Below are 15,701 nucleotides of genomic sequence, written 5' to 3' on the forward strand. Positions count from 1 at the left end.
CGCCTTTTGAGGCTATGTATGGCTGCAAGGAGCATGTACCTATTGTTGTTTTCAAGCAAGAAATGTAAATCCTCATGCTAAGGATCAAGTGGAAAGGAGGATGCAAACCCTCTTGCAAACATGCAAATATAACATCAAAAAGTCTCAAAAGAAGATGAAGCATTATGAAGATACACATAGAAAGCCATTGGAATTTAAAGAGGGGGACTTTATATTCTTTGGGATACCCAAGACAAGTCAAGGGTAACACCAAAATTAAACTTACTCAGCATTACAAGATGTTGAGGCAAGTTGGAGAAGTGGCATATCAATTGTTCCCTTACCACAAGGATACATAATGTCTTTCATATATCTCACTTAAAAGAATATGTAGGGTTGGAAGTGCAAGTTTTGGATGACTTACCTCGTATAAATGAGGATGGTATGGTTGAATATGTTTCAAAGAAAGTGTTGGGCATGAGAGAGGATTCTTCGCAACCATACTTTGCAAGAATACCTTATTAAATGGAAAGGTTGACCTCAAGATGAAGCAATTTGGAAGATTGCTTTCATGTTGGAAGGTTTTGAAGGCCTTTTGTATGCATTCGATAGGATTACATGAGTTGAATAACGAATATACTTGTTATAATTTCCTATGATTTACTATTATGAGGCCTTGTAGATGCCAATTATGGGTGTATTTGGAATACACTTCATGAAAGCCATATGCTATCATGTGATATGATTTGTGGGATTGGATTGAGGGCATTACATGTGGAATTGTGGCTATAAAGTATACTCTCTTGAACGAAAATTCAAGATTTGAGTCCCTACACATGATTCGAGTTGAATCGACCATGAAATGGATCCTTGATGGAGACCTCACTCGTCGAATCGGATTTGACATTTACTTTGGTTTTCACCATAAAACCATTTTGACTGGGGATGGTTTGTAATGGAGCCGATTCACATGCTTTGTAAAGGTAGTCAAGCCTTGTAATTAATGGGCCATGGGCATGGCCAAACATAGGGGTCAAGGAAAAAAGTGAGTGTGAAAAGGGGCAAGAAGTGTAAGCCCTAATCATAATTAACTCAGAATCACTAATCATTTTGATAATCACTTGCTTGCTCAAACAAGCTTCCATGGTGACCTCCCTCATGAGAGGGTGCACATGTGTCCTCCATGCTATAAGTGCAACCTCTCCTTCCTCTCTCTCTAGCATGGACACATATGACACGCAGAGAGAGAGAGAGAGAGAGAGAGAGAGAGAGAGAGAGTTTTGTAATGTCTACTAAAGACCCAATGGGTCTACGAGACCAGAAGTGTTACCATGTGTAAACTAGCCATTAAAAAATAGGCCTATGTGCTTCACGAGTTCTATGAATACAAAGAGTAATGACACTAGTAAAACTAGTGGGACTGATCATGTGTCCTCCTTGATACACCATCATGCAAGAAGTCAATGTCCTACCTAGGATATGGCACTAGACTATATCCCAAATCAAGAGCTAATAAGAGGATGGATTGATCTCGAGGATTGGGCACATTTGGATCTCTAGAGCGATTGTGCACAATCCCTAGTGACTGCATGTAGACAAGGAGCTACCAAGTTTCAATGACAAGATGAAGTATCCCTTCGAGGGACTCTCTGATGTCACGTGGCATGCGTATTTGTCACAATTACCTAGGGATCTCAAAATTTATATAAAGCGGATATCTATATATTGTCCCGCCTCTTGGATTGCTACCTTAGTAGTCTATCATCTCTTGCTTTATGGATGGAGACAATGGTGTAGTCCATGAAGGGAAGGCGACCACACGCAAGGATAGAAGCCAAGATTGTGGATCCATGTAGGAAATGCACCATGCGAAGATCCTCATGCCCATATCTAGGATAAGTCACATGGGAGCTAGTTGAGATTTCATATATAGGACAGACGCAAGTCTCCCAAACAAGGTATGTGATGGGTGTGGTGTCTTCTTTTCTTCTAAGGTGTGCCATGCATTTAAGTTGTTTACACTCCACAAGAGGTGGTACAATTCAAGTTCTCCTTTAGCCAAGAAGGCTTGCTTCTTGTGGATGAGGTGATTGAAGGCTCTTTGCATTTTGTGTGCACACATCCTTCCAACCTCCTTATGTCAAAGGAGGTGAAGCAACACACACACACACTCACACAACAGTAGAGTTTTATGCAAAAAAATAACTCACAGGGATCCTATCAACAAACTTCAAGTCCATACACTAGAAAACATTGAAAGCTAAGTAGGTGTGGATATGGCTTGTTCACAGTTGATTCCAAAAGTTGAAATAACTACCTAAAGGCTTCCATTTATGAACTGAAAATTTGGTCGTCGTCACTCCCCTAAAAAATGTGAGGACAGTATGTATCGTGGAAAAAGCTAGGGATTCCAATAGTATACTTCTATGTAGCTTCTTGGGTTCCAAGCAAACATACCTTGCAAGTGCTCAACATCGCCTCGTCACAAAAAAATGATTAAACAAAAACGATCACAGCCTAGTCCAATTAGCAACCAATGCATGACACTCCATTTGAAATGTGAAGGACACTATACCCATTAGGTTAGTGTTTCTAATGTCCTAAACAACCCACAAAGCACAATCAACAAGTTGTCCATATACTAATAGGAAAATGAAAACTTCAAATACCACTGAATAAGTACTTGTGGATTTGCATTCCAAGTGAACATAACGTGTCGGTGTTGCTTGTCATTGCCTCGTTACAAAGAAATGGTCAGAGCCTACATTTATTTCATCATACCACCCCTGATGGCAGCCATTTCATGGCACTCTTTTATTTAGAATGTAAGGACTCTATAGCCATTAAATTAGTGTTTCTAACGTACTATACAACCCAAGACCCAATCAACAAGAGTAACTCCATAAACTAACAAAAATTTAAAGCTTTAAATACTACTGAATAAGTAAATGTATTCCTGTAGGCACTCAAGTTCTTAAAGGGAACTTATTGATAAGCATTGCTTTGTTTGTTGGAAACAATCTAATGTGTTATAGAAAGGTTGTAAGTGGTTGATTGTGGCAATTATCTTCCTATACAAGGGAAATTTCACCAAGTGTGTTGGCACATTACGTGGCATCTTCCCTGCTGTATAAATCTGTCTGCCATCAAGATTTCAAAATTTTGTTGGAATGTACATCTACCTACTGTTATTCTGTAACTTTTCTTAGCTTGAGAATCCTCATATTATCCCACATCTCCTTAAAGCAAGACACAGGGGTCTTTCCTCTACATCATGTCATGTTGTGTCAACAGAATTTTGAAGTCAGATTAATTCCTGGCAATTATCTGTACTTCACGATGTCAACAAGTCTCTCAAGTCTCCAGCCAGATCTTGATTGGCCTCCATCTATGTGTACAATAACCGTGTGGTACCTAAACATCCACATAAACAATTATTTACAAGGTAGTCACACACAAGATCCTAAAAAAGGAGAATCTTACCTTGAATACCAAGAAGGTATACATGCAGCCATCATACAGTCTTAAGCAGACAAAAGCATAGTCTCAGGCTGTTACTTGAAAACAGCTCTAAATGCATTTATCTTGCATGAGACCTATCTTAATGACTTTACTTGAAAACAACTCGTAACGAGTTTATCTTAACCCCTGAGTCAGCCAGAAAAACTGAATTTCTTCTATAAAAAACTTGTGTAGGTCATTGTCAATTCCTGCACCTTCAGCACACTTGCTATAAGCTTGGCTGTCTGATGGAGCTAAATGTTTAAGAGGTCGATGTCTACCAGGCGCACAGGGATGAGTGGCCATGATATGCAAAGGCGGCTATAAGGGGTGAGCATGGGGCGAGCAGTTGTGCAAAAAGCATGGGGGCGAGCATGGAGACAAGAAAAGCAGGGAGGTACACAAAGCAGGGGGGGCGAGCAGGGAGGCAAGGATGGGCAAGAAAAAGTGTTACGCAAAACAGGCAAGCAGGGAGGCAAGTAGGTAATATGCAAAGAGCATGGAGGCGAGCATGGGCGAGCAAGTGTTATGCAAAAAGCATGGGGCCAAGCATGGAGGAGAGTAAATCAGGGAAGCAAGAAAAGCATGGGGGTGAGCACGTGTTACGACCCTGTGTTAGAAAGCAGGTGGGCACGGGCATGGGATGGACAGTGTGAAAGGCATCAGCTTGGAATCAAGAAAAGAAACCCATGTGTGGCTAGCCCACGTGTGAAGGGGACAAAAGGTTTTAAAGAAAGGGACAAAGGGATTTTGAGTTTAGAAGGTTTTATAACCTTTTGACTTAAAATAATATTATTTTTGGAAGCATGCGTTTTGCTATTTGCTTTTAGTTTTTTTTTGGAGAAAAGCGAATCGCATCCTTGTGATAAGGGAAGGGTGGCAGAATTTGGGGGTCGTGGTGTCGTGTGATATGGCGCATCACCATGGCGATCACAGGCTGACTCTATCTCTCTCTCTCTCGTTCTCAGGCGAACAGGCACTACATGCTGAGCAGGCTTGCGCAGGTCTGCAGGACAGGAGGACAGCAATGAGCTGGCGGCTGCAAGTTTCTCTCTCGGCACTGCCATGTGGGCTGGACTGCGCTTGCTCTCTCTTTGTCTCTCACTTGGGAGGAGGCGTAGGATTACAGCCTGTTGCAGACACGTGGGCTGAGCAGGTGGTGTACAGGTCGGCAGGACAAGAAGCGCGCGTGACGGCTGCGTGTGTGGAAGCAGCCAGGTGGGCGACCCTCTGCAGCGTGGAGCAGTCCACATGCTGGTGGCGGCTGCGTGTGTGGAAGCAGCCAGGCGGGCGACCCTCTGCAGCATGGAGCAGTCCACATGCTGGTGGCAGCTGCGTGTGTGGAAGCAACCAGGCGGGCGACCCTCTGCAGCGTGGAGCAGTCCACATGCTGGTGGCGGCTGCGTGTGTGGAAGCAGCCAGGCGGGCGACCCTCTGCAGAGAGCTATGGTGCAGGTTCTTACCGAGTTTCTGCAGAGAGCTATGGTGCAGAGAGCTCAGTCGAAGGACCGGGGGTGCTCTACAAAGGAACCGGGGTCCATGATCAAGGCCTGGTTGATGGCATGTCTGGAGTTGTGGCCGGTGGCATCTCCAGTACCGTCACCTCACAAGCTGTGGCGAGATTTGGATACAAAAGATCAAGCTAAGATGCAATGTTCATGGAAGAGAGGTGTTCCTCTTCATCTTGAACTCATGTGTGTTCAGGGGATTGCTTGATACGTCTTCTATCTTTCTCTCCGGGTTATGGAAAAGCTCTATCTTTCTCTCCGGGTTATGGAAAAGCGCAAGGTATTGCTATGAAAAACAACCCTGATTTTAGCACCGTTATTGGATGGTGTATCTATGGGTTTCTCAAGGAAACAGAACATTGGTTTTCGAGAGGAAACATGACTTTGGTATGGAGGAAACAGGCCTATGGTTTATGGGATACAGGTCTTTGGTTTATCGGATACAGGTCTTTGGTTGCATGTGGAAAACATGTCTTTGGATTCATGTGAACAGGTTGTAGGTTTTCTCGAGGTTACATGCAAGCTGTGGCTATAGGGAAGGACATATGGTTTGGTACAGCCCTACTGCTGTTTGGGACAGGGTTTGAGGGATCCATGGTAGAGATGGAGAAAGCAGGGAGGTGTTGTACAGGTGTGCCTCCTCTATGGTATGCTGTGCTGTAATAACGAGAGTTCTCTTTTGGAAGTCCTGGGAGAAACTACAAGGGATCCTATTGGTGGAGGATTCTACAAGTTGTACTTTGTACTCAAATTTGATCAAGTAGAGAAATACCGCGAGGGGCACCACTGCATTTTGGGGCCAATTGGTGTCCGTGTAATGTTTGCAGGAGCACTCTAGCTCCCCCTGTATGTTTTCCTTTTTCGTCCTTAAGGGTATTGAAGTGTTTTGTGTGCGAGTGTTTGTCACACCGCCCTTTGGTTCTCTCTGAAGGCTCGAGGCCGGTTTACATGGTTCCATTGCCGGGATATCATCTACTTTCTCAAGGAGGCGAGCCCGTGGTTGTCACATCAAAAGCTTCAACTTATGGAAAGTGAAAAGGAAGTGCAGGAGACAGTGCAGGATTGTGTGTCTTTCCCTATATGAGGTGAAGAGCAAAAGCTAAAGATGAAGCTCAGGAGAAAAGACACCAAGGACAGGTAGTCAGCCACGAACAAGAAGCAATTGAAGTGTTATGGTGCAAGAGATGGGTTGAAGGCTATGGCTTTCGACACTTTGTCACCACTGGTATCTTCACGAAGACTTCATGGGTTCGGAAGGCAGCTTCTTTCTATGTTTAGCAGTGGTGATCTACTATGCTTCATTGGGGACTTGTGCTAACCACTTGGGTGGAGTGCAAGAAGGTTTTTAGTGCATGTGGATGTATCAGATGAGGCTCAGATGGAAGCGGAGGAACTTGATGAGGTTCTTATTCCCGAGCACATACTGGCACACAAGGAAAGAAAGGTACGAGGTAAAGTTTCCCGTCGCTATCTTGTGAAGTTCAAGAACTATTCACCGATGGATGCGAAGTGGATGGAGGAGGGTGACTTCGCAGATTCACCTAAGGTATTGCAGCTTTATCTTGATGCCTTTGGGTTGGAGCCGACTCTTGCGACGCCTCATTCAGGTTCAGCAGAACTGGGGTTTGGAGCATTGCCTGATGCTCAAGAGGGGGGGTAGCACCTCCACTCCCTTGTTACAGACAGGCTCAGTTTTCATCTAGGAGTCGCTTGGTGACATCTTTGTATTCACCCGAAGGTACTGGAGGCTGACAGTACATCTGCTTATGGGACTTCTATGATATTGTGTACTAGTCACATGAGATGGTAAAGTTGGGTATGGTTCATAGTCGGCCACACCATGAACTATAACTACAACTATGGATGGTTTTTGTCTTTGGAACTAATGTATGACTGCGAAAGATTGGGATGTTGATCTTTGTCATATAATTCTGGCTGTTCTTGACCCCAGTGTTGGTCAATTGGATATTGAGATGATGCTATTTGTGGAGTTGGTCTCCTTTGGAATGGCATGGTTTGGTTGAGCTCAAAGTCTGCGGCAACTTGAGCTAACACTTCGAGACTCTATGAAGGGCATAAGTCTTGCGAGCAGTCCTAGAGTTGGTTTGGTTCATGGATATATGGATCGAGCTTTATTTGTGCATGTATGCATATACTTTCTGAGGTATTATTGTATTTTGGTGCCATTGGATCTTGGTACCCTTGAGAATACATTGGGAATACTCCGGATTGTGTTATGTGATGCATGTATGTTGGTATGATACATCAAGTACTTTATTATGTTCATGGATGCACAACTGAGTGTGACCCCTGCGGGATGGCCATAAACAGAGTGGGTAAAGCATCAAGAGGGACATATGTGGAAAGTACTTAGTGGATGTATAGTTTAGATGCATTGAGTGCTTTCATATGCTCATGTTGTACCATCAGTCGTGGGTCCTACGGGATGCCCATGGGTGTAAGGCTTGTGAGTAGCCTTGAGACTGCATCTTGAGGAGCATATTGTTTGCGAATGCATATATGTGTCATGCATATGTGTGTCATATATGTGTCATGCATATGTGTGTCATATGTAGAATGATGCATGGTTTTGTTTTTGGCTAACACAGGTTACATGTTTGCACTTGGTTTTAGACTTTTGCTGCAAGTTCTGAAGGAACAAGCAAGAGTTGTTTCACTCTGATGTGATAGTGTGGCTATTTTGTCCAGGATGATTGTTTCATCACCCAGATGCACTAGAGGGGCATTGCTTTTGTCATATGGGAAATCTTTGCTTACTGTGTTATTGAGTGCAGTCAAGGACGCTTGCTATTTCTCAAGAGGGGGGTATGTTACGACCCTGTGTTTTTCTCTGAATAGAAAGCAGGTGGGCATGGGCATGGGATGGACAGTGTGAAAGGCATCAGCTTGGAATCAAGAAAAGAAACCCATGTGTGGCTAGACCAAGTGTAAAGGGGACAAAAGGTTTTAAAGAAAGGAACAAAATGATTTTGAGTTCATAAGGTTTTATAACCTTTTGTGACTTGAAATAATATTATTTTTGGAAGCATGCATTTTGCTATTTGCTTTTAGTTTTTTTTTTGGAGAAAAGCGAATCACATCCTTGTTATAAGGGAAGGGTGGCAGAATTCAGGGGTCGTGGTGTCGTGCGATATGGCGCATCACCATGGCGATCACAGGCTGACTCTCTCGCTCTCTCTCTCGTTCTTAGGCGAATAGGCGCTACATGCTGAGCAGGCTTGCGAAGGTCTATAGGATAGGAGGACAGCAACGAGCTGGCGGTTGCAAGTTTCTCTCTCGGCACTGCCACGTGGGCTGGACTGCGCTTGCTCTCTCTTTATCTCTCACTTGGGAGGAGGCGTAGGATTACAGCCTGTTGCAGACACGTGGGCGGAGCAGGTGGTGTACAGGTCAGCAGAACAAGAAGCGCACGTGGCGGCTGCGTGTGTGGAGGCAGCCAGGCGGGCGACCCTCTACAGCGTGGAGCAGTCCACATGTTGGTGGCGTTTGCGTGTGTGGACGCAGCTAGGCGGGCGACCCTTTGCAGAGAGCTGTGGTGCAGGTTATTACCGAGTTTCTGCAGAGAGCTCAGTCGAAGGACCAGGGGGTGCTCTACAAAGAAATCGGGGTCCATGATCAGGGCCTGGTTGATGGCATGTTTGGAGCTGTGGCCAGTGGCATCTCCAACACCGTCACCTCACAAGCTGTGGCGGGACTTGGATATAGAAGATCAAGCTAAGATGCACTGGAGAATGTTCATGGAAGAGATGTGTTGTTCCTCTTCATCTTGAACTTATGTGTGTTCAGGAGATTGCTTGACACGTCTTCTATCTTTCTCCCTGGGTTATGGAAAAGCGCAAGGTATTTGCTTTGTTGAGAGGTCGGATATCCACGCTACAACACTAGAGCGGATAGCAGCTTAGAACAGAGTCTCATACAATCATCTAGAGACGTTGGCTGTAAAGCTCATAAAGAAGATGCATCACTGTTTCCTTTATGCAACGACAAGAAGGGCATTTCGCAACAGCTATGTGTCTTTTTTCAAGAAATTCTCCAACTGGGAGAACTTCCAACAAGCATCGCCATAAAAATAATCTAGATTTGAGCGGCAATTTACTACGCCAGATTTTCTTGAGGTTCTTTTTCCACCAATGAGCTGTCTTTGTAAGGAGCCAAATCTTATTAATCGATTGACAAACCAAGGTGCAGGAATAATCAAACTGTAGATCGAAACCTAAGAGAGAGAAACTAGGATAAGGTCCGGGATCTTCCCTATGGAAAATCCAATCCTCTGTCCTTTCACCATCCAGAACAACCGTAAGAGGAGTAAAAGGCTGCAATTGTTCCTGTAACATGCACCATAAAGGTCTGTAGTGCATACCCAAATGCCAACAGCTTTGAGCTCGAGGAAAGAGGACAACATTTACTTCAGCATCAACATCTCAACAAACCTGAATGCCTTTTGTAGAAAGTGAAACCGGCCTCTGGTAGAAACCAAAGTGCGGTGGACTAGCAGTCACCCTTCCACTTGTAGTCTAGATATGAAAACAAAAATGAATTGGAGCTAGAGTGCCCCAAATCTGAAAATAAAGCAACACCTGTTGGCCCCAAATCTTGGCGCCCCTTGCGGTATTTCTTTATTCAATTTCAAAAATATGTAAGGCTGAGTACACCAAAATCAGCCAAGAGAATACACCTGTATGTCCAATCTAACAGCCCACAATACCTCTTAGCACAGAGGATTCACGCACACAGATCTGTGTCTCAAAGCAACACACTGTGCCTCCTTCTGATCAGCCAAGACCATTTAGCAGGGCAGCCATGAGCATACATCTGGCATATCTCATGCACATGATTCAACATCTCAGCACAAACATACATTCACTGTTCAATCTCTGTCTCCACCCTTTTCAATCTGCCATACCCCTCCTCTCACAAGGGGCCAGATAGCTCAAATCTGCAACAGACATAAGGCAATAGAAAGAGAGATAGATGAACAAATTCAGAGCTTACCAAAATCAGCTCGTGGATCTGCATCGGAGGAAATAGTGGTACCAGTCTGTACTTGCACACTTGTTTCAACAACTCTGCTTCACACGTGTGGGTGTACCTATCTGTACCTTCCTCTCTGCATCCACCTCAGTGTTGTATCTGACTGTATAGACCTGAAAAACTGCACTGTACCAGTCCGTACTTGCCATGTGTCACTGTACTTGCATGCGCCGCCTGCAGCCAGTCCCTGTACCCGATGGTACCTGCTCAGCCAGTTCAGTGCCGCCTGTACCAGATCTGTCCAGCGCCGCCAGCACTTGTACTGTCCAGCGCCGCCAGCTTCTATTCTGTCCGTACAGCTGTACCTGCAACACAACTTGCAGCAGCAATTCTGTACCTGTGCGCAGCCTGTACCAGCAGATGTACCCGCAGCAACACCTGTGCGCAGTCTGTATTAGAAGGTGTACATGCAGCAGCCTGTCCGTACAGAGCTGTACGGCTGGTTTGCACAGAAAATCAGCAGCCCAATATTCTGCAGCAGCCGACTAGTTCCCTCCTGCTTTTCCACGCTTCCCACCAGCACGTATGCTACACGCTTTTCCAAAAAGAAGAGAGAATGAAGAGAGAGAGGCATGCACTCCAAAAGTGGAGTTGCCCCCTCCCCATATTAATCCTAGGGCCCCAACTTTAATAGTTATTAAAGTTCCCTACGGGCCACTAAGGCCTAGGGGCAACCTTCAATAAAACATTAAAATATTAATGTTCTAGTTCCCCCCTTCACACCTAGGGATGTCCACACATCTCTGTCGGGGCACCCCACATGTGAATCATTCAATATTTTGACTCAGCAACCACCATGCCCACACTTGTGCTGTTCCATTTTCACAGGGCCGTGACATACCCCCCTCTTGAAAAATGGCAAGCGACCTCGATTGCATTCTGGTGATACAGCAAAATATCCAAAGTGAAATATACAGTATGGCAAGATCAGCGTCCCAATCTCTCTAAGCCATGCACATGTAACATCATTCACTGCAAACCAATGGCGTAGTAGTAGTCCAAGTTGTATACCACTGTGAACCATACACAACCACAAAATCCCATGTGACTAGTACACATATATCATAGAAGTCCCATAAACAGATGTACTGTCAGCCATCAGTACCTTCGGGTGAGACAAAACTGCACCTAGCGACCTCTAGATGTCATCTGAGCCTATCTGTAACAAGGGAGTGGAGGTGCTACCCCCCTCTTGAGCATCAGGTAATGCTCCAGACCCATGCTCTGCTGAACCTGAATGAGCCACAACAAGAGTCGGCTCTAACTCAAAGGCATCGAGATAAAGCTGCAAAACCTGAGGTGAATCTGTTAAGTCACCTTCCTCCATCCACTTCGCATCCATCGGTGAATAGTTCTTGAACTTCACAAGATAGCGACGGGAAACTTTACCTCGTACCTTTCTTTCCTTATGTGCCAGTATCTGCTCTGGAATCAGAACCTCATCAAGTTCCTCAACTTCCGGCTGAGCCTCATCTGATACATCCTCAGGCACATCCCCACGGAAAGGTCTAAGGAGACTCACGTGAAAAGCATTGTGAATCCTCCAGTGATCTGGTAGCTTCAAGCGATAGGCTACCTCACCAATCTTTTCCAATATCTGAAAAGGCCCATAATAACGCATGCTCAACTTAGGGAATAAGCGCTCTTTACCCTTCATCTTCTTGAGTCTAGCCTTTTCAAAGCGCAAAAGAACCCAATCACCCAATGCAAACTCTAAAGCACATCTGTGACGGTCTGCGGCTTTCTTTTGCTTCTGCTGAGTTTTCTGGAGTGCCAACTTAACTCTCCGATAAGCTTCATCCATGCTCTCCACATACTGATCAGCCTCAAAGATCTTATCCTTTGTGTGCAAAATGGGTGGTACCTTCTTCCCTCCTTCCACAATCTCAAAAGACGCCTTGCCTGTCGAGGTATGAACAGTGTTGTTATATGCAAACTCCACCAAAGGAAGATATTTTTCCCATTGTTGCTTGTGCTCTACTTAAGAAGATCCAACACTGTAGAGTTAGCCTCTTCTGACTGACCATCTGTTTGTGGATGAAATGACGATGAAAACTTGAGAGTTATACCCATGTTGTCAAACAACCCTCTCCAGAACAAACTCGTCATCCGTGGATCACGGTCACTAATGATAGACGTAGGCAATCCATGATACTTGAAGATGTTCGCCATGAACAACTTTGATCGTCCTACGCACGGGAATAAAATGAGCCTGCTTACTGAACCTGCATATGATAGTCCAAATGCCATCGTTGCCCGTTTGTGTCCGTAGAAGATCAAATATAAAATCCATGGCAATGCTCTCCCAAGGTCTATCTGGAATAGGTAAAGGCTGTAATAACCCTGGTGTCTTCTGACGGTCAAACTTTACCTTCTGACATACGATGCATTGCCTCACAAAGACATCAACATCTCTTCTCAAGGTTGGCCAATAAAAGAAAGTCTCCACTGCTTTTACCGTGGCGTCAATACCTCTATGACCTGCATACGGTGGAGCATGACTTTCAATCATAACCTTGAGTCGCAATGGCCTGGTAACACACAGTCTGCCATGCATCAATAAAAATCCATCTCTGAGAGTGTAGTGCTCATGCCGCTGACCCTCAGACATCTGATCATACAACTTTTCAAAGTCCTCATCATGGGCATACTGCTCTTTCATTTCATCAAGCTCATGATGATAAGCAAGTGAAACTGCAGAGACCTGTGGCTTGCATGACAAAGCATCTGCCACAACATTCTTTTTGCCTTCCACATGCACAATCTGGAAGTGAAACATAGACAAAAAGTTTGCCCATCGCATATGCTTCTCTGAAAGCTTAGTCTGCGTGAGGAAATATCGCAAGGTCTGATGATCTGTCTGCACAGTGAAATCAGCCCCAAGCAAGTAGTGTTTCCATGTAGAAAGAGCGTGAATTACAGCCAACATCTCTTTCTCATAAACCTGTAAATGCTTCTCGGCATCTTGCAATATTCTACTCTCATAAGCTATCACATGTCCCTCTTGCATGAGAACTGCACCAATGCTACTTCCGCATGCATCACACTGGACAACAAAAGCCTTTCGGAGGTCCGGTAACACCAATACTGGATCCGAAGTAAGCTTTTCTTTGAGCTTTTTGAATACTGTAATTTCCCGATCAGCCCATCTAAACGGAGTTGCCTTCTTTGTCAAGGCATGAAGAGGCGAAGCAATTTCAGCAAAGTACCGTACGTACGGACTCCATGCTTAGACACAATATGCCCCAAGAAATGTATCTCTTGCAAGAAAAACTCACTCTTCTTGCCATTAACAACCAGCCTATGGTTTCTGAGTTCTGCAAACACAATGGCCAAATGCCTTCTATCATTCTGTTAAATGTGGCAGGTGCATTTGTCAAACCAAAGAGCATAAGCAAGAACTCATACAATCCAAACGTGGTTCGGAATGCTGTCTTATGCACATCCTTGGGTCTAATTCGTATCTGATGATACCCGCTTTTCAAGTCAATACGACTAAAGACTGTGGAGCCCTGTAAGCGATCCAAAATGTCATCGATCCTCGGTATGGAGAATCGATTCTTGATGGTATTCTTATTCAACGCCCTGTAATCAATACACATGCGCCAAGAACCATCCTTCTTTTGCACTAAGAGTACAGGTGAGCAAAAGGGTGATGAGCTAGGCTGTATCAACCCTTTATTCAAAAGCTCCTGCACCTGACTCATAATCTCTTCATGTTGGGCTGCACTAACACGGTACGGCGGTCTATTCGGTGGAGTACTACCAGGAATTAGATCAATGGCATGATCTTCTGGCCTCTCAGGAGGAAGTTCTCCTGGCAATGACTCGGAAAAACAATCTTGAAACCCACATAAGAAATCAGTCTTGTCCTTATCTAACATAGACAAATTAAACTTAGACTCATCATCTTGTGCATCCTTTACATAAATCAAGTACGCGAAAAGATGCTTTTTCATTATTGATGAAATCGCCGAAGCGGATATAATAGGAACAGATTCCCCTTTGAGTTTTACATCCAGTACATGTTCTTTCCCTCTATGAGTCAGAGTGATTTTCCTATTGTATGTATCCACCACCGCATGTACTCTGTGGCACCATGGCATACCCAACAAAACATCACAGCCATCAAGTGGCATGATGAAGAACTCTTCGCTGTCCACATAACCCTGCAAATGAAGCCTGAGCTTCCCAATGATAGGAGTAACGGGTTCTGCATACCCTAGACAAGCCAGATTAGCCTCATGTAACGGCCCCATCTCCTCTGCATGAATCCCCAATCGGCCAGCCAAATCTGGTGAAATGAAGTTGGCTCTAGCACCTGTGTCAAAGAATATCAAGGCATTCTGATCTCTCACTTTGCCCCATGCCCTGCACAACTCTATCTCTTCACCACCTGGCTGTTCCACCACAAGATCAAGAACTAACCCTGCAGAAGGCTTTGGTTTCTTTGACTTGGGCTCTCCTTTATTGTCAGAGTCCTTTTGGAACTTTCTCTTGGGACAATTAAATGACATATGTCCCTCTTCTGTACAGTAAAAACATTTCCGAGCATCTCTCAAAGCCTGTCTTTCCTCAGAAGTCCTCTTGGGCATTGGCAACTTTTTATACTTTGTCTCTGAAGACCCTTTAGCATCACGAGAAGCATGCCCAGATTTTTCAGCCTTCTTGCTCGAGTTCTTACTTCCTTTAAACCCAGATGATCCTCCAGTGAGTAACGCATTAGCTGTCATAGCATTTTCAATCATCTGAGACATGTTCGTTACTCGAGTCTTGATACAATAATCACGCACCTCTTTGGGCAGCCCACAACAATACTTCTCTACCTGCTCAGACAATGGCACTGCACGGTAAGAAGTCACTGGGAGTAAAGCTTCCCAAAACTTCTTGTTATAATCTTCCAAATTTTCACATTTTGAAGCATCTAACTTGTGCCATGCGGTCATAACATCCACCTCAAATGTAGATGTGAGCCATACGGAAGAGAAAACCTGTTTAAATTGTACCCAAGTAGTGGGTGCTATTCCCTGCAAAAGAAGAGTAGACCACCACTGCAAAGCATTGCCCTTGAGAAAAGTGGCAGCTTTCCTCACCTTAGAGGACTCTGTGTAATTCCCACCAAAAAAAGCAGCATCAAACTGCTGTAAAAAGGTGAGTGCTTTAAGTTTATCTTTGGCCCCACTGAATGTATCAAACTTCACTGCAGCTCCCCCTTGTAATCCTTCGCCTTTCCCATAGGCGTTAGATTATCATATGGAAGTGGCTTTGCAAGATTGCTACCCCCAACATTCATGCCCATCATTGGGTCAACATTACCCATTCCCACACCTGGCATACCATACATTCCAGCCATGTTTCCAAACATTCCATTATGCATACCTGGCTGCATGCCACCATACATATTGCCTTGCATTCCAGGTTGCATGCCTCCAAACATATTTCCTTGCATACCGGACTGCATACCACCATACATATTCCCCTCCATACCATACCAGGCTGAAAATTAGCTCCAAAAGGCCCCTGCATACCCATGCCTCCCTGAGGATAACCCCCAGTCATAGATTGGAACACCGAGCCACCACCAAAATAACCTGGATGCATATTCTGCAGAGGAATTGATGGCTGTCCAAAGAAGGAACTCTGTGAGTTTGCTCCATAAGC

At 44.7% G+C, this 15,701-nt stretch overlaps 1 protein-coding gene across 8 annotated transcripts in view; it reads right to left on the bottom strand.

Moving 5' to 3' along the window:
- Positions 1–2,950: 2,950 nt before the first annotated feature.
- The window catches only part of LOC147636256 (uncharacterized), a 92,703-nt gene continuing 79,952 nt past the window's right edge, over positions 2,951–15,701 (bottom strand). For all 8 annotated transcript variants that reach the window (XM_086801698.1, XM_086801692.1, XM_086801693.1 and 5 more), the window contains one exon: positions 2,951–3,393. In XM_086801698.1, coding sequence (XP_086657824.1) covers positions 3,368–3,393 — 26 coding nt within the window. In that variant the 3' untranslated portion in view covers positions 2,951–3,367. The remainder of the gene's footprint in view (positions 3,394–15,701) is intronic.

The sequence above is a fragment of the Cibotium barometz genome, chromosome 8, assembly GCF_041138505.1.
Source record: "Cibotium barometz isolate CiBa-2024 chromosome 8, ASM4113850v1, whole genome shotgun sequence".
Lineage (NCBI taxonomy): Eukaryota > Viridiplantae > Streptophyta > Polypodiopsida > Cyatheales > Cibotiaceae > Cibotium > Cibotium barometz.